Consider the following 22,770-nt stretch of genomic DNA (forward strand, 5'->3'; position numbering starts at 1 on the left):
CCATTTCCCACGATGAGTGACCTCTGTGGAAGAAGGAAGCAGGAGCCCTGGCTGTCAGTGCTGTATCTTAGCTCTGGGGTCATTAGAGCTTGGATCTTTAGAGCTGCCTTCCAACCCTACTGGGTCTACCCAACCTGTATTTACTTTTTAGCTTCCCTCCTGTTGTATCTTAACACCCAGAGTGTGAAGGTGGGTTAGTTACTCTTTAAACTTTTGGGAACAGTTGCTTTGTTTGAAGGAATGAGATGATGTTAGCTCATAGTATTTGACATAAAGTTTGTCCCTGGCCTGGTGAGACATCGTGGCATGCAGCAGGCACCTCGGGCTGCCCACGTCTAGGACAGACTGAATTCCAGTGAGGAGGCTTGGAGGTCAGCTGAGATGACCTGGGAACTGGTGACTCTCAGATCTAAGAACTTCTCAAAGGAGAGCATTGCTTGCTCAGAATGGCACAGGGAAGGCTGACAAAGGGCAAAGCTGTCCCCTGGGAGCTGGGCACAATGGGAGGGTGTCAGAGTTGTGCAAAGGGCACAGGAGCAATGTGGGCAGAAGGTTGGCTTGGATAAATCTGGACTGGCAACTGGTGGGGGGTTTCCTGGGCAGCACAGGCTGAAACTGCTTGGAATGAAATATCTTGTACAGTGGTTTCATAACTAATGGGAAGGGGCTGCAGCAGGGGCAGGGTGATGTATTCCTATCCTGCATCCCTGCCTGAGGTTTTGGCAGCTTGTGGAGAGGCAGGGTCAGGTTTCCCTTGGTGTTGCACTGGGGATGTTCTGAGGAGATTCTGTGGAAGATGCAACACCTGCAGTGGCCCAGGGCAAGGCTTGTGTTTGGTTCCTGCTGGGATCACCAGGTCTCCATCCCAAAAAGAACTGCATTGACATGGTGCCTTTTCCTTGAGAGTGTGTGTAAACACTGTACAGCATTACTGGAGCACAGTGAGGATTGTCCCAAGGTGCACCAGAAACTTGTGGTATCCCAGTGTTTTTATTAATCAAATCATCTGCAAGATTAAAGTGGCAGTCATTGCAGTGCCACCAGAAAGGCTGAGCCTACCTTGTTAAAAGGGGGGAAAAATCAGGGCAGAAGGGACCCAGGTCCTGGTTTTGTTTCATAATCAAAGTTCAGGACAGAGAATTAGATTACAGAATCACACAAATTAAAATACATGTATTAATCTGAACTCCAGTTAGAAACAGATGAAGTGCCAGGGTGAACTTTGGTGCTATGCTAAATCAGCAGTCAAAAGCTAGGAAATTGCAAAAGTTCAGATCCTTCTGCAGCTCTGCACAGCATGCATAGCATGGCCGGGTTATTGTATAGTTCATATTTAATTAATTAAATTGTTTCTCCAGTGGGAAAATACCAAACCATTATAATGGAATATATCTGTCATGTATCATTGTGTTCCCTGCACTTGGCTTGCTCTCCTCGTGTTTCTCTTCCAGATGCTTATTTTCCTTATTGGACAAATAAGACTTCCTGTGAATAGGGAACTTGGATTTTATCAAAGCCTCATGAATTGTAGAGAAATCTCTAATGGAATTGAGTGGGGATAAATCAAGTCTGACCTGCAGGACACCAGCTGTGAAACTTGTGTGTACATTCTGTTCCCTTCCCGTGTGAGCCTGCAACTTTGGTGTCATGGCCCTAATAAATCTCTGCAGGGACATTGTCCCCTGCCCCCAGGGCTCAACTCTAGGGAGCAGAAACTCATGCAGAACCAAGACCATGTCCAGGATTTTTCCCACAAATTGGACATAGTTTTGCTCTGCAATTAGTACAGAATTGTTATCTAGTGTATCAGCCCTCAGTAGCATTTTGCCAGTGTGAGCAGCACAAGCTCATCCAGCCCATAAATTACTCCACAGGTTATGTAATTACTTCCTTGAATGTACTTTGCCTTTTTCTCTCTGCATTTTGCCTCAGGATTTGCACTGTGGTTTTTTAGAGTGCAGAAGGAGGGTTCTTCACATTGTTCCTTTAAAAAAATCTTGTTTTAGAAGTAAATCACAGGATATTTAGTCTATCATAGAGGTTAGAATTAGTTTTAAAAATACCTGAGCTTTTAAATAAAAGTCCTCTAGGCTTTCCCTTGGCATTCTGTGCTAATTATTACAAAACTTGAGTGAGCAAGAATACTAAACACACCTTCTCTAGAGGTTAACAGCACTTCCCACTTGTCAGGGAAACTATGTAGTGACAACAGAGCTTTATGGCTGAAAACCTATTTGAATTCTCCAACTGCAAGAGAAAAAACTGAGAGCTGACAGAGGGTATTCCCTGTTTTTCCCTACATGTAACTGGAAGCAGTATGAGAAGTATGAAAACTCCTTTCATTCCTGCAGTTCTGTCTCCATTCTCTCTATGGGAGAAGGAAAGGTTTTCGTGGAAGAGGAGTTTGACCTCAATTAAAAATGAGTGTCTCTCATTTCCTCTGTACCTCAGTTAAGTGCAAGGATTTACTCCTAATCTGCCACGTGCTTCAGAAATGGGTTTCTGGTGGCTTGTCAAGAGCAACTCATCAGAGAAGTGAGGCACAATTACCTTGGATCAGATGGAGCATCTTAAGGAATTAAAAGATAAAATTGCCTTTTCTTCCCAGCATAATCTGTCTTTATTAGCAAAGCTGCAGTTTGGCGTTATCATATCCTGTCCCTGATGGGATTCATTTCCTGTCCCTTTCACACAAGCCTCAAGTCTGGCCCTTGGATTTGGATTTCAAGGCAAAATCCTGTTCTTGAAATCCCTAACCCATCTCTGCAGCATGGTCAGTGTTGTGAGTCTGGGGCACCAAATCTTTACTTGCTTTTGTCCCTAGCATGGGAGACTTGGCAGTAATAAATATATCCAGGAGTGAGAACTCCAGGAGATGAAAATCTCATTTCCCTGGAAGTGGGGAAGATGCAGAACAGTTTGGAAATATGGAGTGGATGCAACCAAATACTCAGAAAGAAGAAATAAAATAACTTAAAAAAATCAGTATCTTTAGGCCAGTAAAGGTTTTATGTAAGGCCTAATGAAAGAATACCAGATTTGGCTCTGAAAGCTTTTTGCCTTTATTCTGTGTGCTTATTTTGCCTTTATTCTATGTGCTTATTGAAGTGAGTGCAGAACTCCTCCAGTGATCAGGGGATCAAATTCTTCTCTAGCATTTTATTTTCAGGGAGATGTTGAGCTTCACATCCTGTTCTGAACGTTTACAGTTCCTGATGCTGAAGGTTCCTGCCCTCAGTAGTGGTGTTTTCAGAGGGGAAGCAGGGGTGGCTCTCAGGCAGGTTTGCTCTCGTTCAGAGTGCCAGGGGCTCTGACAGAAGCCAGGAGAAGAAACACGGTGATTGTGAGGAGAATGACAGAGAGCAGGGGATGAAACCCAGAAATCTTGGAGGCTAATGCAAGAGTCTTTGTGTAGATTGAGCCATATGATAACTCTGAAAAAGGCTGAAATTCCATTTGCAAATGTGCTGCGTCCCAGACCCTGGTCTTCCTCATCTATAGCATGGACATGAGAAAAGATGGAATAGTGTTTAAATAATGGCACAAGCAATTGAGTCTCAAAAAGTTGTCTTAGATGGGAATAGGTAAAAACAGACTTTCTTCTGCTAACCTTTCCCTATCCAAATACTTGTCTTTGAAGTCACTGATTATTTGCATAAGTCAAAATTATTTTTAAAAAGTGTTGTCCTGCTTTTCTGCATTTTTATCGTTAACCTTTTGGACAACATGATAATGTTGATTTCCCTCAGTCTGGTAATGAAATGCTTTTCTTTACCTTTTTTTCCTATGGGCCTCATCCCTGAAAAGGTGTGTGCATCTCTGACCGAAAAATTCAAATTTAATTTCTTACATGTGAATTTTCAAATTTAGAAAATTAGAAACCTAAATCTGTCAGATTAGTATTCAGATCCAGCTGGTTGGAATTTGACACGAGTCTGCTCTGATGGTGAAATCCCCGTGCCTTGCCCAGGGTGTCATGTTGGGTAAACACTTCTTCCATCCAGACCCAGCCAGAAGGAAGCACCAGGCACAGGATGGGATCCCGGCCAGCTCAGTCTGGTGTCTGGCAGCATGTTCCTGTGTCTTGCAATTGTTGCACTCAGTTAAGTCGAGGTGAAAAGTTCCTTATTTTGTGGGTCCCCCTAAGGGCTTTCCTGTGGGCACTGTGCTGGGTCCGGGTGTCTGCTCTGTTATTTTTGCCCGTCCTGGCTGGGATGTTATCCTGGGTAAGAGGGATGGATGAAGCAGAGAAGCTGTGGATGAGCTCTACTGCCAAAGACTTTCTCCCAGTCCTTGGTTTGTGTTATTTCTCTACCACGTTTATGAAATAATTGACTCTAAGCACCTTCAATTGTTTGTTTTTAACGTGTGCTGCTCTGATGCAATTATCCATGATGCTGGCCAGGCATATCCACATATATTGCTCCTGGTGAAAGGGATTTCTTGGCTGTACATCTGTACTTAATTGAGAACAGTTCCTGTCTCAGCTTTGGAGACAAATTTCAGGAGAATACACTCTAGAATGAGTGTTTCCTCTAAAGAGAAAAGGGCTTCGGTAACTCCCTTTTCTTCTGCTAATGAAACTGGTATTATTGGGTCAAAGTAGAAACTCCCTACCCCAAAAACTATTTGGGTTTTTTTTTGTTTGTTTTTTGTTGTTATTGTGGGGTTTTTTTAATAAAAAGAGGGGTGCCCGCGAGGCACAGAGAAGGACTGAATAAACGCTAGATATGAACTCCAAGAAACTTACCCTCCACCCACACCCAGAGCAGAACAAAACAACTCAAAAATGCCTTGGGAAGAAAAATACAAATGCCTGGGAAAGCGAAATGGTGACGGGTCCCTTTGAGTCCGGGAAGAGTTCATGTACCAGCCCGGAGCGGATGGGAAATTGCTGAATTTCTGGCGTGGGTCTCCTCCTCGCAGCAGCCGAGGTTGGTGGGGTTTGGAGGGTCCTTGGTGGATTTTGGAGGGTCCTTGGTGGATTTTGAGGTCCTTTCTCGTGTTGGTTCGGCTCCGCGGAGCTCTCCGGTTCGGGGCGGTCCCGCCGGACGAGCCGAAGACAAAAAGCCGCCGAGGATTCCCGGTCCAGCCTCCGGGCTAGGGGAAAGAAAGGGAAAAAACCCTCTTGTTTCAAGGTAGCAAAAACCCCACCTGAACGGGAGGAACGGTGCAGGTTCCCGGAGCACACCGCAGAGATTGAACATTGAATATTGAATATTGAACATTGAACGGAGCTCCGAGCCCGCCCCTGCTTCCTCTTAAAGACACCGCGGGAATCTCTGCCCGTAAACCGCACCAGCAGGGAATAAAGAACCATCATTGCATCACCCGAGACTGTTCCCCTGCCTGAGCCTGTGTGACTCACATTCAGCTGTCCCTTTTTCTGGTGGAAAGATGGGGAAATGAATATTTTGGTCATTTATGCATTCCTGGGATGCTTTTCTTGGTTGTGGGAACAGACAGAGCCATTCATCCCAGTATGGAAAGACTGCAGGGAGAATCTAGCAGACATCTAGAAAATGCTTCTTGTCGGTCATATCTTGTAAAAGAAATAAAAACAAAATAAGTAGAGCTGGTGGCACTGGAGTATCCAGAAGAGCAGATGGGGTTTTCTTTACAGTGTATCTGGAGAAAGTCACATTTCCATGGAGTTTAACAGGAAGGCAAAGTGTACAGCTTGTGCAGGTAATATGGGGAATAGGAATGAGAAATAACGTAGAGAATAAAAATTTTCAGTTCCCCTGAAGTTTCTGGAAAGAGCTTAAAGACTATTCTGGCTTTCAGTATCAGGGAAGAGAGATGGCTCATGTATTTCTTACACCACATATTTGCCTGTGTTCAGCCTCTACTGCTGGAAGCAGATTTTTTAGAAGAGCTGGAAATAAGTTTTTCAGGAGGGCTCTGCTAATAGAGCCTGTTGGGAAGCTGAGGGTTCTGTATGGGAGCACAGAGCAGGTTGTTATCTCTAATGGAGTAGGACAGTGCCCTGTGGAGATACTGGCCTGTGTCCCAGGCCAAGGATATTTCTGCAGCATAAAAGCTGCATCACTCAGTCAGGAACTGAAGTGGGACTAGGCTGGCTCAGGCAGCATTGCTCTGGGTGGTGAAAATGACCTAATGGCATCATTTGGAAGAGCTCCATGCTCGGTGTTCAGAGTTTCCTAAAAATCTGCTCATATGTATTTGTGTTGAAGTGGGGGAGAAACTGGTGACAGAGGAGTATCTGTCCCTAGCAGCAGGCACAGACTTCTTTAAAAACATCCCAGACATTTATTTTTATCTGTGTAGTACAGGCAAACTGCACTTATAGTAAAATTGACTGCAGTTCATCCTCGTTTCCCTGTGAGGTGATGAATGTGCAGGGTGTGCTGAGGCAGCTGGCCCTGGCTGTGGTCAGCCTGCAGCCTCTGACAGGGACACTTTAGTGGGTGAGTGTCCCCTGCCAGACCCTCCCCATAAAATGGCATGCAATGGGCACAGCCAGGCAGGGGATCTGCTGTGATTCCCACTGGCACTTGAGAAGTTTTTGACTCTGTTTTATGTGGCCATGAACTGGTTGTGGTGGTTAAAAAGCAGAACAGCATCTATCTGTTCTAGGGGAGCATGATTAGCAGCCTGTGGAGTTCATTTGGTTTTAGCATTAGTGTGTTGAAAGCAAATGTGTTTGTGTAAAAAAGATTTCTGGCAGAAATATTTATGTGGTGGGAATACACTTCCTCTTGTTTCTTTCCCCAGTGTAAAAATATCCAGTTGTCCTGAGAAGAAGCAGAAAATCACAATATCCTGTGATGGGAGTGGACAGCTGATCTGTAGGGATAATGAGATGTGGAGAGAGAATGAACTGAAGTTCCTGTCTCTTCAAAGATGGGCAGCAAAATAGAGGAACACACTAAACTCACTGTTCCATAAAGTTTATGTGGTTCTGGCTGTAAAGTTAAGGATCCAGAGATGCTAACAGAAGATTGAAAAACTGTAAAATCCTTTTATTCTTCTGGCACCCTTCCCTACTTAAATTCTTCTCTACTACTGTTTTTTCATTCTCTGTGTCTTTTTATCTTCTTATCCACATTCCTGGTTAATTCAACCAGCTGTGTGGAAGCACCAGCAGCCCCAGGTTGCTTAACCCTGAGTACAACATCAAACCTTGGAACCAAAATGTAAGGCCAGATAATGAGTAAATTCAGGAGTGAGGTCATTTTGTGAAGAGGGCAAAGTTTCAGCTGAAGGTGATGGATTGAGATCTCAGGTAGAAAACATCACCTGCCAGCAGAAGAGCTAGAAATCAAGTTGGTCTATAAAACCAAAGCCAGCCCTGGACAAAAGATGTCCTGTGAGACAGAGTGGGCAGGAGATGCCACATCTGATGGCTTGGCACATAAAAGGAACGTGGCTGATCACTGTTTCTCACCTCCAGATTCAATTCCTTTGCTCCCTATTTTATGCTGAACAGAGCTGGAAGCTGCATCCTCCTGTCAATTCTGACAGCTGTTCCTCACCAGCTCTGTTGCAGGAAAGCTGTTCTTTCTCTTCTTTAACAAGAATTTCTTGCTCTTGTCTGTTATTTCTGCTGTGGGTGATGTGATTGGAGCATCCTGCCTCTCTTAGCCAGCCTGGTCTCTGTGTGATGTTCATTTGTGCAGGTGTCTGAATCCACCCCAGGGACTGAACTTTGTGGGCACATGGGTAAAAGACCTTGATCCCTCAGGTTTTTGCTCAGGCTCCCTCCCCAGGATGTCTCTGCTGATCCTTCCTTTCTTTGTGTCTTTAAGCTGATGTAGGATGACTGACTCCTACTGCACTTTTAGATATTTGTGAGCCCTTGGGAACACAGTTTTGGAATTCTCCTTGTGGTTTTCTGTCCTCTGTGTCTGCTTGCAGCTTTTCCTGGAGCCCTGCCAGCCCTGTGCTCACTCTGACCCGGCCTGTGTTGAAGTCCTTACTCATGCCTTAATCATTTCCCATCCCATTATTGCAATTCCCTCCTCGTACCATCTGTAAATCTTTGCTGCACTGATTCTCAGGGCTGCTGCCTCCCTGATTTGCCCACGAGGCAGTGTCTCCAGTTTCTGGCTGCTCCTTGGATTGCTCTCCTTGCTGTTAGGTTTGCATTGTGCCTGACTTACTCTGCTGCCACCTTTTTTTCCTCCACATCCCAGCCTGCTGACTCCCAGCCTCAGCTTCCCTTTGGCTGATAGGCTCAATTTTTAAATTCTTTTTCTTTATCCATTAGAAATGTTACTGCCTTTTTTTTTTTTTTTTTTTTTAACTACAACTTAGTCATTTCCTTTATTTTTCCTTTCTTGTCATGAAGTTGTGGTTGTTGATGTGTTGATGCAACATCCTTGTAAGGAATTTGGAGGTTTTATTCCATTTGCCTACTGGGAAGAGAATGACATAAGGAAAGGTTGTGACTTCACTAATGAATAGTTGGTAGAGTTATGCTTGAGTTTCAGGAAGTTCTGGGGTTTTTATTTCAAAATTTCTTGTAAATCCATAGGGTCAAATACCCTTTATTTTCTGTGGTAATTTTTTGGATTTGTCTGTAAGGAAAGGAGCTGAAAATCCCATCTCAGACATTGGCTTCACCCTTCCTTTCCCTGCCAGTTTGGAGAGGCTGCTCTGAAGGCTGGTGAGACTCAGGGCTGTGCATGAAAGGTGCTGCCTTTGTCAGGGTTCTGACAGCACAACTGAGGCTTGGCAGATGCTGAGCTGAGGCTTTAGAATTTGAAACCAGTCAAAACCATTTCAGTTACTCAGATCCCAAACTGTATTTAAATTTTTGTTTAATGGTTCTGGGAAGTTTCAGCTTTGGCCCAGGACATTGAGATTGGTGAAAAAAAAGTAACATGAAGATGGGAGATGAGGGAAATAGTCACCCTTGTTTTATAGGAGAAGAAATGAGAGGTTCTGACTCTTCTAGAGCTGTGAGGACAGGGCTGGGCACTGCTCTCTGGGAGCCTGGTCCATGCTGTCCCACTCATTCTCAATCTGATTTTTTTGTGCTCTTCCCTCCCAGGTGTGTGACAATGGAAGAAGAGGTGCAGCATCAAGAAGCCTGAACAGTGGCACTGGGACAGCTCTTGAGACACTGGCAGAAGGAGCCTGAGATCCAGGAGACAGGAACCATGCTGAAACCAAGTGGACTTAAAATCCCAGGCAGGGCTGGGAAGCACTCCAGCCCCGTGGGACGAGCATCAGGGACCACTGCAGCTGCTGTCACCACTGGCTCAAAGGAAGGTAAGGGCATGAGCTGAGCCAGGTGATTGCCTGGCTTGGGAGGCAGTGGATTAGTGGAGCCAGCGTTCCTTGGGATGTGAAATTCCCCATCTGTGTGTGGGTTGATGGATCAAAACAAGTGTAACAGGGTGGATGAATGGGCTCCCTCTCCCAAATAACGCACAAAACAGGCAAGTGGTGCAGTGGGTGGGAGGCAGATGGATCTGCTGATGTTTGGGGCTGGCAGAGGTACCTGTACACACATGGCCAAGGCTATAATTAGGCAGATGGGAACCTCCCTCATGACCTTAAACACTGCCCTGTAGCCATTGTGAGGATATAGGAGTAATAACTGAGCACTTAAGGTGATTTAGCCTGTGCTCTTTACATCAAATTAATGCCTTTGTTTAAACAGGAACATTTGAAGCCCTAGGATTTGAATAACGACTTACCTTCACATACCTACACATGCTTGCTGTTGTTGATCTCTATCCAGTGTATACATAAGCTATGCAGACTGCCATTATCAGTATAATTAACCCTTGGAAAGCACTTGAGGGTGTGTTTTGCTTAGGATTAATTTTTCTGGCTTATTGGCTGGTGGGTTTTTTTAATCATATATAATTTAGTAAATGTATTCAAGATGGGAATTTTGTGTGTCATGTTTTTAATTTCATTTTGTTAAAAAAGGCTTTCTTCTTGCTTCTGGGGGAACACATCAGGATGATGTATATCCTGTCAAAACTTGTGCTTTCACTATATTACACTTTCATTTGAGAAGGTCAATGGTTGCTTCTTTAGATCTGTCAACCTCTTGTCCTTATAATTCAGGCCACTTCCTACATGCCTGGTTGCTTTGCTTTGTGTTTCAGTCTCCAAAATATGGAACATTTAGCAGAACCAGGAAAGCCTTTTACCTCTCAGACAGTGTTTTTACTCAAGGAGATAATATTGATCAAAATTTGTTTTAGCATACTCAGACAAATTAGTCTGGGACTATGATGCTGCAAAATGAAGATCACAAGACAATGCTGTCTCTTACCAAAGTCATGCAGAAGTGTAAATTATTTCATCAAAACAAAATAATACCCATCTCTGAGGTTCCTGTTTTGCTTGGGCACAGTGGGATGGTGATTCAGGCACAGCCTCTGCACAGGATGTTCACCCACAGACTCTCCTTGCTGCTGACTCTGCTCCCTTGTTACACAGCAGGGCTGTGCTGTGCTCGTGGGCTCTTTGAGCTGAGCTCTCTCTTCCTGCAGTGACCACTAGTGTTTGTATAACCCCTGCCACTGTAAATTCTTTCCCCGAGCAGTATTGTAAAAGCCACAGGTCTAACTTGGCTTTTTGCACATCTGCAAGGTCCTGTTGGAGGGGCCCATCACTGCTTGTGGTCATGTGCAGAGTTCCAGACCCTTTGGTGTGATAACAGCACTATAGGGATTGGAAAAGTGCTGCTTTTCCCTTGCTGAGAACTTGGCCCCGTGTCTGGATATTGACAAATGTTTGGATTGCAGTTTTGTGTGAATGGATTTTAATATTAGCCTGATTTCTTTATTTTGTGCCCAAATCTAAGATACTGAAGTATCCTTTAATTTGTTTGCTAGAGGGAAGCATAAACTGACAAAGGAAGAGTTTGATAGGTTTGGCTGTGTGTTTTGAAGTTATTATTCTGACCCTGTATTTCTGAATTTCCCCCTTGTTTCTCCACGCCCTCAGCTGTGGTTGGGAAATGAACGTGAACTCCAGTGTTGTGCCAGTATAACTCCCCACTGTGGCTCTCTCAAGGTGCTTTGGTCTGGATTTATAATTGCCACGTGTCATGGAGCTGCTTTCAGTTGATTTTAATCACATGAAAAACACCAAAATGAGGGGAAAGATCTGAGGCCTCTCTTCCCCCCAGAGGCTTTGTGGTGGCATCTCAGCAGGCACAGTTGGTGTGTGTCCTGTGGTATGAAAGGGTCAGTCAGTGGCAGGGTCAAGGCAACCTCTGGGCTGAATGCAGTGCCTGTTTGCTGGAGTTCTTTGTGCCTTGTTCAGCTCCAGCCATCTGTCACCAAGGGATGTGCAGCCAAGCACCCTGTGCAGCTCCAAATGGAGTCTGAGAAGTTCTAAGTTTTATTCCTGGAAAAAGGTGGGCATGGAGAAGGGGAGAAGTCTTGTGATGGTGGGTTGGTGCTGTGTGACAGATGTACTGCTGCTCCTCTGCCTCTCAGGATGGTGCAGGAGGCTTTTGGAGATTGTGGAGCTGCTGGAGCAGTCACAGCACTGAGCCATTCCTACCTGGGAGGTGAGAACTGAGCACTGTGGGGTTACTTAAACAATGTGGGCTGGGTGTGTAACAGTGGTTGGGCTTGTAGTGTTTCCCTTCTCCCTCTGTGTCCTGCTCAGGAGCTACTGCTGTGTCCCTGCATGGCCTGTGCCTGCTCTTCCTCCTGCAAATCTCTCCAAAAGTCTGGCCAGCTGCCTCTGCCTCCTCTCCTTTCCAAAGATGATCTGTGAGCAAAATATACATCCCAAAATCCTGCTCTTCTCTGAGAGCGGCAGCATCTGTTGGCTGCAGGGCCCAGCCACAGCACAGTCATGGGATTCAGCCTTTGCTAGGGGAAAACTACAAGAGAAAATACTTTTTTTTTTGTGTGTGTGTGTTAAAGTGGTTTAATTCTATTCCAGAGCCAAGTATCCACGTCACTGAAATCCTAACCACAGCAGGCACTGATGTGAATTTTGGGGATGCCTGCAGCCAAAGAATGTGGTGGTAGATGGCCATGGAAAATGGATTTCATGACATTTCCTGGGATTAATCAGATCTGGGCCACTATATAAGAGGTCTTAAAGTTGTATGAAGGAGTCTCTGCGTGAGGTGTTTGAGAAGCCCTGCAGAAACCATGAACTCCATGAGCTGTGTCTGTGCACTGGAAGTGCTGCCTGGGAGGCTGACAAGGTTTTCCTGATTCACAAAAACTCATTGCACGTCCCTGAACTCGTGCCTCACTCCTTGCCTCTGCACCTACCTGCCTCTTGCCAGAAAAGCCAGAGGAGATGTCTGCATTTTCTGGAGCTTGATGGAAGAAAACCAGAGTGGTTTGGGTTGCAAAATACAGAGCTGCAGCACTGATCTATGTGAATTTGCTATCTTGGTGGAAGATAGAAATCTCAAAATCCTTAAATGTAATTGCAGAAGAGAACCAAAAATCTAAAAAAGCACAGAATTAAACTGCAGCAGTGCCCAGTCTGTTGCCTCTGAAATGTTCCTTGGCTCTGGGAGCTTGGGGCTGGCTCAGACAGACCCCACAGGGGGATGATGTCTTTCAGATTGCACCTTAAGAGAAGATGACTCTTCTCCAGTTGTACCTAAGATATGTCAGAGCCATTAGAGGCAAATGAATTCTTTAAATGCTTCACACTTTGATCCTCTTTCCCTGCCATAAGTTTATCAATCTTGTCTGCACAAGTGCAAGTGGAGGTACTTCCCTTTATTCTTACCCTAGAATACACAAAGTTGCTTTGATTTCTCCTTTCTCTTTTCCCCAGTGTTCTGTTCATATTCTTTTGTTGAAGGTCAAGTGTCTCTTATCTGTCTCTTATTTCTCTCTTCTTTTCCCAGGCATGAAGATTCCTTTTCAATTTTTCCATTTCCATGTATTCTTGACAACTCACATTTATGTACCAGAAAGAGGCCTGATGCAGAAGGGAGATGCTCTGTATGCATGTTTATAAAATTTCACAATTCGTGGCTGTGGGTTTCTATAGAGACCAAATGTGCTGTAGTCCCCCTGAGCCAGCTTGCCACACATCCTTTATCAGAGTTATTTTTCCTGAAAGCTTATTCAGAGTCCATTGTGCTCATGGAATGTCCTATGTCCTCTTTGAACTTTCCTTGAGTGGAGAGTTGTTGTGTCTCCTTACCTGAGCTGGTGCTTTCACAGAGCCATTAGGTTTAAGAGCTTTTGTGGTGGTGGTCTGGGTTAGGTACATTGGAATGCTGTGGTTGTGGGCTTTTTTAAAAAAATGGAAATTGCCATTTCTGCTGAAAGTCAGTGGGGACCTGGCAGCTGACATGGACTCCTGGAAGAAATTGAGGGGTGTCTGTGCTGGCTGTCCCCCTCCCTTCTCTCCTATAAAGCTGGAACAATGGAAGAAATAAGTTCTGCTGCTTTGCAGTAATTATTTTCCTTAACCAGACTGAAAATTTACCTCTAACTGCCTTAGAAGAGGATTTCCCACAAATGTGTTGGCTTATTTCCCATGTTTCAAGTGAAGAAAGTCACTGCTCTTTACTCCACATTCAAGAGAGGTTTCTGTGCTAAAAAAAAAGGATAAAGGGATCGATATAATATTTGGATTTCTTGTTACAAATCTCATGTCTTGGTTTCTTTCCCACCCTCCTCCTGGAAAAGCCTGAGAGAATGGAAGCTGTCATGAATGGGCCCACAGAGCCCTTCCAGCTGGTGGAACAGGTGAAAGCTGCTGGGAAGAGAAGCATTCACATTTCAGAGTGGGTTTTGTCTGCTCAGAGCAGTGTTAGAGTAACGTGGTTGGAGGAGAAATTTGCTTTTCATACTTCATTTGGCTGTCAGCTGGCTCTAGTGTTTGTTTATAGTTCTTATATCTCTTGTTCGGCTTAAAAAATCTAGCAAAAGACAGAGGACAAAAGAAATATTTGTGTTTGCAGTGGAACTGAGCAACATTGAGACTTCAGTGCTGGAGGCAAAAAAGCCCAAACTTATTAAGCTTTCTGTGAGACTTATGTTCATCCAGTCAGAATCCAGCATAGACCTTGGATTTTACAGATGGATCCTGTCTTTCTGAACGGGCAAGTGCAAGTATCTGTCACATGAATTTCATATTTAGGCATGGCTAACAATATCAAAACTGTTTTTCAGCAGTTACCTAGTTTTATTGCCAAAAACTATGCTTTGATAACTAAACTATACAGCATATTGCTGGGAGCCTGGCAATGCCTTCTTGTTTTCATATAAGTGTGCATGCATTATTTTTGATGAAGAATAAATGCACAAGGCTAATTAATGTTGGCATAATGGCAACTGTGTGTTGCTTTTGTTCACTAAAAATAAAAGTGAAGCAGACTGGAACGTTCCCAGGGCCATTAAAGAGAATGGGATGACTAGGTCCATAGGGTAATTTAACTAAAATATGCTGTAATGAGGGTTTGATAAGGCTGAGCTGGCTATCAGGTCCTAGTTAGTAGCATTTGGGTTTTGAGTACTGATGAGTTGAGTTTTTTGAGTTCTGGGCCCCATTTTGGGGGACAGTTACTGCTGTGCCCCAAGGTTGAGTTTGCATGAGGGGGTTAACTTTTTTTAAAAAAATTGTTTTCTAGAAATGTGATTGTGTTCTTAGGGCTGCTTCTAGTTTGATACTCAGCAATTCTGTGGCCAAATCTCTTTTAATCTGTACCTGCCTCAATTCTGCTGGAGGACCCTAAATCTCACCACCACCTTAGCTCTCTTGTGCATTCACTGCCCTGCTCTTGCCTTTCCCAGTGCAAAATCTTCATTCCTTTTTATTTATCTGCCACAGTGTTAACAGCAACATCTTGGTAAATTAACTTGGAAATCAGTTGTTCACCCCTTGAGTTTCTCAGGGTGTTTTTAAAGTTAGATTGGCTGGATGCAGAGTGGTAAGAAGCAATTTCTGTTGCTTCTAGAATTTTCTGTGGTAAAAAACAGAGGGAGGGATGGGGTCCTTCCTGGAGAATTTATCCCTCAGTAATAAGAGAGAACTTGGGGAGGTTGCTCTCAGGTAAATATCGATGGTTTGGTGGGTCTTAACACTGGCTTTTTTTTATAAAGCTGCAAGAAACTGCTGAGGCTCTCTGATTTTCTATCAATCTAGTAATTCTAATTCCCAAATAAATATTAAAGACACTAAACCACTGTTTTGCCTGCAACAAAAGAAATAGGATTGTAATGTCCAGAGCAGCTGATTGACTGGCACAGACATAGGGACCTAATTCTTGTCTGTTCAAACGCTTTGTGCCTCTTGATTAATATTAACTTGGGGTGTTGTGGGCTGGTGAATTGAGAGACAAGACCCCACATCACAGGGCCAGAGGCTGCTATTATTTCTAGGAAACATTTGGTTTTGCTGTGAGTGATCAGTATTGTCAGCTCCCATCTGAGTGCTGTCCTCAGTTAAATCCCTGCTGCAACCCTGCCGTGGGATTAGTGATGCTGCTGGAAATGTCCTTGGTGTTGGTGAAGTTTGATTAGCTCCTGTTAATGGCTCTGTATACACAGAGTCTTCAGTTCCTTGGGGAATTAGGTGATTGAGGTGCCAGTGAGGTGTTTGGGGATCAATGCCTCTGTCACAGTGTCAGCTCCATTAGCAGGCAGAGCTGCAGGATCCAGGTCTGCACAGGCAGCCACCTGGTCAAGGAGTTGCCAGGTATCTGAAATAAAACAAGATTGTTTTCAAGGGCTGAACAGGAATAACTGCAAAGGAGAGTTGCTGTTGTGCTAACCCAGGGCTGAGGTGCAGTGGGGAGTGGGAGCTGCACTCGGCTCTGCTGAGGGATCACTGGAGCCTGAGTGAGCCCTCACTGCTCTGAGGGTTTGGCTGAAGTGCCCTGTGTGCAGGTTTTGTCCCTCCATACAAATCCAGTCACTCATGGACACAGATGCTGTCGTGAGACCCTGCATATTTGTTCTCATCCTCACGGTATATCCTCTGCCAGAGTTTCCTGGCTTGGCTGTGGGTTTGTATTCAGCTCACACGTGCCTTTCATGTGCTCCTCTGCCTGCCATCCTGCACTCTGAAATACCTTTTGTGCTGGGGTTTCTGAAGGTGCTGGTTCCTCCACCCTTTCTGGTTCCCCTCCTGAAGAGAAGAAGCACCTCTGGTGGCATTCCTCTCCCTAGAAGTGATTCAGTGCATTCCAAGCAATATAAAAGGGCATTGAATTAATCTTAGTTTAATCAGCTTTACAGGTAACATACAGAGATAACTATGAGTCTGATTTTAATTGTCTTAATGATTAGATACTCTTAGAAGGATTTGATGTAGTTAATCCTTAATATTCAGCTCGTTCATTGTGGATGAGGCATGAGCACACCCCAAAGACATATGGAGGTCAGACACCCTCCTGCTCTCTCTGTAGCTCTGCACAGAACAGCAGGGAAAGAAAATCTGCTTCCCACAGATGTTCAGCTTATGGAGGTTGGAATATAATGAACCAAATCCTGTTCAGCTGGGCTGGTGTGAGTGTGCAGTAGCATCACTGTGGTTGTGGTTATGCCCATCAAAGTAGGGATGCAGCTTTGGGGCAGGATCTGCTCCTGCGTGTTCTGCCTCCAACAATTGCACTAATCCTGCAAGAGCAGATTAATCATTAAAGGCCTGAACCAATGTTCATTGAAATTAAAGGAAAGATTCCCTTTGGCATAGCTGGATTTGGGATGAGAAGTCTGCAGGATTAAAGTGGCATCAGACTGTTGGTACATAATATTTGCTATAGATTGGAATTAACCATCCCACACTGACACTCCATGTGAGCATCTTCCTTGCAAGCAGTCAAGTAGGTGACTTGATCTCCACAAAAGCCTTAAAACATTTAGAATATAAATATTATTCTCTATTTTTTAAGTTCAGTAGTTAAGATTCTAGTAAGCAAATTAATATCCTGTTCCCATAAAAGAGAGAAACTGGTTTTTATGCAGGAGTGAGATCTGTAAGAAAACACTGTTTATCACAACACTCACTCTAAAATAATAAGAGTTGTAAAAAACTGAGCTATCTGTGACTTCAGCAGCTCTATTCAAAATACAGTTGATGGTCTCTCTGCTACAAAATGTATTTGGCAATGCTGTTTTCCAGCACAGTAAATGTGTGTCCTGTGTGCTACATCTGGGTTATGGACTGGAGGATGCAGCAGAGCACTGCACTCCATGGATGTGTTTGCAGAATTCTTTGTGAGAAAGGAAATGTTTGTGAATGGGGATTTTTAAATGGTCTCAGAGGAAGGCAGTGATGAACTTAGCCATGAAAAGCTGAACGTGCACCAAGGCTCAGGAGTAAATTGGTGTGATGTAGAGCACTGCCAGTGCTCCAGTTGTAGGGCAGTGTTATGCAGGAGTTCACTCTGCTACAGGAGTGTTCCCAATCTGCTTGAGGAATTCCCACCAAGCAGAAGCTGCAAGTCATTCTCACTTTCTGTAATTTTAAGCCTCCTATGCACACATGAAACTCCTCTGTTGGAGGCTCTGAATGCCTCACCACCTCCTGTAAAGCTGGAAGGCTGTGATGAAGGTCAGTATTAAGACAACTTAAAGAAGTAGGTCTTGCCCATGTCTTCCTGCAAGTCAGACATGAAAGTGGAAGTTATCTTGGCCAGCAGATTTTTCTGGCCTTTTGCCCTCCCAGTCCTGGCACAGGAGCAGCAGCTGCCAGCTCTGATGCTGCTTCCCCTCATCCTTTCCATTGACTGAAGTGTTGTGTCTGTAAACATTAGTGCCTTTGGAATTTGGCTGAGGGTGTGCAGTCATTGAGCTATAGGATAAGTTTCTGTCCTGCACATGCTTATTTCACACTTAAATCTGCACAATTCTTTAGGATCCATGTCCCTGAAGATAACAGGAGCCTTTTATATAACTTATACCACAGAAATACTTTCTACAGAGTATTTTATTTGGAGGTATTTGCTCAGAGAAAAAAAAAATCTTGCCAGACATTAGAAGGGCTTGGTGGAGATTTGAACAGAAGGATTTCAGGTAAAGATGGTATGATGTTGAGAAAATTCTGAACCCTAAAAAGGACTTGAGGGCATCATCCTCAGTGATATGGCTCTATCCTGGCTGGGTGTTCAGAAGATAAAAGCCTGAAACTGATCATCTGATTAAGTGCTGAAGAAGTGGCATGAGAGAGTCACAGTCCACCTGTGAGTGTTTCATACTCTAAGGTGTACTAGAATGGGAGCACAGTGTGTGCTCTGGGTGGGGCCCTGTGCTCAGTCTTCAGTGCAGCTCAACTCATCAGCTCCCAAGCTTTTTCTGTGATCTCTCACTTCACACCATCAATTTCCCCACCACCATGGTGGCTGCTCACTTTCCCCACCACCCCTGCTGGAATGGTGTAAGATGTCATTTCTGGTGGTCAGTGAGACTGAGATGTGTTGGATTTGAGAGCACTTGCTGTGGGAGTCGATGCTTGTATCATAGCTCATGTGTTTTAGGATCAGATCTGGATCATGGTCATGCTTACTTTAAAAAAAAAAAGGCATCCACTGCAAATAGGTGTCTTGGTTTTTCTGCAAATGATGCCTGTTCATGTACAGCTCATTGCCTTTTGAATTGGATACTTAGCTGTTTATACCAGATATTTGGAATAAAGTAGATGACTCAGTGTTAATCTGCTCTCAAATATCCTTTTTATTAGATTAGGCAAAGCAAAGCCAGCCCAGCAAACTGCATTCTGCATGGCATGGGGCTGTGTACAATCAATCCATTGTGTGCTGTTAGCCTGCTCTGAGCATGGATGTATGGCTGTAGGAATAAATGGCTGATGGAGTGATGAGTCCGAGCTGTGTTTGGGACAGTGCAGCCCCAGGATTGTGCCCAGGTTTGTTTGGCAGGTATGAGGTGATTGTCTTTATCTCTGCTATAGTTCCTCTGGGATCCTGGGGTGCTGCAGATGTCCCCTGGAATCTCCCTCTTTCAGGTGGATGACTCAGAGATGGTAGAAATATGACATTAATACAATTGCACCAAGGGAGAAAGCCTCGTGCTGGTGTGTCTGCTGGTACCATCCCAGTGGTTTAAACCCTGTTGTTTCCCAGCATAGCTGGTCACACAGAAAACCAATCTGTCAGCATGAAGATAAGGAGCTAAAAAAGCATTCTCCTTCATTCTAATATATCAGGTGTTAAATTTTTCTACTTCTCCCCTCAGGAGTAGCTGCAGACAGGGCATGAGGAAATATCTTTTGTGGCTGCAGGCTGGCAGCTTGTTCAAGAACAATTGCTGTGAAAACTATCCCAACTCCTGCCACAGGGAAGCAGAGCAAAGTAAAATTAGGAAGTCAGAGAAAAGCTTGTGGTTGTACCAAAGAAATATTTCTGATGTTCAGCAGGTAGAAATGAGAAGTGGTTATCTGTCAAGAGAGTAGGAATGAGGAAGATCTGACTGCTGTGCTGCATTGCTACATGGTGCCAGCAGAACACTCACTGCCTGAGCTTGTAGCTTCCAGCTGGACAAATGTACCAAATAAAGGATGCTTTAAGCCTGAGCTGGCCATGGGGGCCTGTGCAGTGGGAGCACAGTGTGAGTGGCACAGCTCATCATCTGTCACACCAGGGAAGATACTGCACTGCACTGGGGTAGCCAGGTCACTGAGCACTCTGAGGATATATGAGAGGTTATAATGCTTGTTACATAGCTGCAGTAAATGCTGTGCCCACAGGCAGTGTGTGCCAAAGCTGGAGTCGAACTAGACTGTCTCCTGTCATTTAACTTTTCTTTCCCATGCATTGTTAGAGGTGCAGTCAATCTGCTTGTGCATGGCAGCTCAGGTTATGCCCTGTCAGTAAATACCCTGAGTTATGCACACACAGCAACTTCTCCTGCATCTTGTTCCCAGTTCAGGGAGCTGCTGGGATCCCCTAAACTGGCTCCAGTCTGATCAGAAAGTAATAATTGCCCTCTGGACAAAGCCAGGCTCTTTTGTTGATGCCTTCTATTCTAGATTTGATTGGGACTGAACTAATGCTATAATTTCTGAATGAATAAGTCAGTGGCCTTTCTGTGTGCACCTGCTTGAGCAATGCCCTGCTTGGCTCATCTCAGTTGGTGCTGTAGGAATGGTCCCAGAGTCCATCCAGGTGGGGTTTTGTGTGGGAATGATGCCTGAGCAAAATTCCAATACGTAAGAAGGCTGTGAAATTTCAGAACCCTCCTGCTCAATTATTTCTTCAGGTGGAGGGAAAGTACTATGCTTTACTTGACTGCTCTTTACAGTGATAAATTTCTCCAGTTCAGAACAGTCCCAAGACTGTTGCACTCTCAGTGCCAGTGTTCTGCCTGGGAAATCGTTTATAAATGTCTTATTAAAGACCTGTGTCTGCCTCCTTTTCTTTCTTTTTGTCATTGGATCAGCTCACTGAGAGCAGCTGTCTTCACTTCCATCACAGCAGCCCCCAAACCACACTTGTGCCTTCCAGATTCCCACGGCAGACAGCTGTGCCCGTGTGTGTGTGCTGGCCTTTGTGGGCACGGCAGGTTTAGGCTGAGCTCCTCCGGCTTCTCCAGGCTTCTCTGAAAAGAAAAAGCTCCAAGAAATGAGCTTGGTGCTGGTTTTATAGAGAGCTGAGCATACAGTGTGACTGCAGCTCTGCAGCCAAGCCTGTGAGTGTGAGCTGGGCGTTCACAGGGGCTCGTGTGACACCCGGGCTGCTGGAAGGAAAATCCCTGTGCTGGGCAGGAGCCTCTCCTGTGAGTATCTCCCCCTCCCCGTTGGTGTTTTTGCTCTTGGGGCCATCTCACGGGTTACCCTGGGTTGCTTTCTAACACTTCTTTCTGCCCTTAAGTCTCTCATTACCTGCAGTGGTCTGTGTGAGGTAACCCAGCTTGGTTATGGGACAAAACTTAGTGAGTCTTTAGAGCTAAGGGCTTGCTTGAATGGAAAACTGTGTTTTCTTGTCAGAATAACTTATGGTGAATAAAGTGAGTAATGTTTCTATGTGGAATATTCTTTAGTTGAAGTGATGTTATTGTTTATTTGAGGAAGAATGGAGACTGTTATTTTGTAACACACCCTGGGTTGCTTTACTATACTAACCTGGCATTTATTAAATTCTAGTTTTGTATATTTGCAGAGATGAGGGGTGGCACATGATGAGGAAGAAGATATGGGTGCTCCAATCTTTGTTAAACTTGTGAAGCTGTTAAAATTGTGGGATTTTTGTTTTCATTATTTTTGGTGAAAATAGAGTGCTTCTCCAGAGGTGTGATATATAGGCCCTGTTTTAAGGCTGAAAAATGTTAAATAGAGTATTGAAAAGTGAATGTTGAAAGAAGATGATTTTAAAAATAATAATTACATAAAAATTAAGACTGCAATCTTGAAATGAATAGATCCTCCATATGCTGCAAGGTAATTATCCCTCAGTGAAAGAAATCTTGTGCATTTTCTACTAGTCATTTGCCTCCCTTGTACTGCCAAAACCAATCTGCTTTGCATATTTCGTTGAATACTGTTGATATTTGAAAAAAGCTTTAAATCCTCACATATAATTATATAGTTTTGCTGTTTGCTTCTTTTGAGAATTATACTGGATTTGATCTAGCATAGCTGGTAACCCCCCCAGCTCCTCCATCCCTCCTATCTCTAGCAGGCACCAAGAATGTGTCTGGCCTGTGGCAGAGCAGATTTTGTACCAGTCAGCATCTTGAATGAGACCTTTATAAGACAGCCTTTGTTTGGGATGTCTGTTTGAGGTTCACTGCCCTTCCCAGCTGCCTCTCTGGAAGCAAATATTTGTCTCAATGGGCATCTCCTTCCATTCAGTGCAGGACATCTTTGCAATGGTCCTTACTCGGTTTTACTTCTCGTTCATAATTCTTATTATCTTCCTCCTCATTGCAGTTTTATTTCTAGATGTGCCTCCTCTCTTCAAAGCAGCTAAACTCAGGGATGCTGAAGTTGTATCAGATCTTAATATCCACACCATTGGAGTTATTCCTGGGAGCAGCAGGGGCAATAGATTTTCAGGGTGCCAGATGCAGAGCTTGCTTCTGTGCCAGATCACGGCCCCAACTTTTCAGCTTTGAACTTGCAGAGCTTTCAGTCGTTGTTTCCAAGTCAGCCATAAATCTCTGGGGCTCCTTCCTCCCACAATGTGCTGCCAGGCAGTTGGCTATTGTCTGCGAAGTTTTGCTTTTTCTCTCAGGCACCTCTTCCCTCTCTGTTTCTGCCTCATCCTGCAGTTTGAAAGGGCTGTGATAAATCTTGCAGAAAACATCTACTTCATTGCTGTGCTCCATAATTTGAATTTCGATGTGGCAATGGGCTGGCTTTCACTTGATTGCTAACAGTGTCATGTTTATGTAATCCAGGTTGCTTTGAGAGGCTCAAATCCCCTTGTGGGAACCCAGAAATTCCATGTGGCAAGGCCTCACCATCAGTGAGTGCTGTGGAGGCAGCAGACACCTCTCCCACAGGAGGTGCTTTGTCTGTGCCTGTGTGGCTGCTGCTGCTGTGCCAGGGGAGGAATCCCTGTCTCCCTGCACAGCTGGCAGCTCCTGGAGGTGCAGCAGGTTGTGCATCCTTCTCTCTAGAGCAGCTGCTGTAGGTGGCAGGGAGCAGGGGAAGCTCTGAGCTCTGTTCTCCATCAGTGAAGTTCAGCAGAGCTCTGCTTGGAGATGAAATGGCATTACAGACCTAGAGAGGCTTACAGTAACTAACTCCAGTGTAATGATGAGTAAAAACCCCTGCAGCAGGAGCTGACACTTCTGTGCCTGTAAGGAAAGCCCATGCTGCCCTCCAGCTCACAGTGGAGGGTGGTGGGCTGTTGGATGGGACAGTATCACCCACCAC

The 22,770-nt window shown here is 44.6% G+C and overlaps 1 protein-coding gene across 3 annotated transcripts in view; it reads left to right on the plus strand.

Annotated features, from left to right (window-relative positions):
* Positions 1–22,770, plus strand: part of CLIP2 (CAP-Gly domain containing linker protein 2) — a 75,999-nt gene that overhangs the window by 7,301 nt on the left and 45,928 nt on the right. For all 3 annotated transcript variants that reach the window (XR_015807886.1, XM_088176898.1, XM_014888012.2), the window contains exon 2: positions 9,020–9,240. Coding sequence is in view for 2 of the 3 variants with exons in the window: in XM_088176898.1 (XP_088033024.1) it covers positions 9,129–9,240 (112 nt within the window). In the remaining variant the exon portion in view is untranslated. The remainder of the gene's footprint in view (positions 1–9,019; positions 9,241–22,770) is intronic.

The sequence above is a fragment of the Sturnus vulgaris genome, chromosome 21 (genome assembly GCF_052056855.1).
Source record: "Sturnus vulgaris isolate bStuVul1 chromosome 21, bStuVul1.hap1, whole genome shotgun sequence".
Lineage (NCBI taxonomy): Eukaryota > Metazoa > Chordata > Aves > Passeriformes > Sturnidae > Sturnus > Sturnus vulgaris.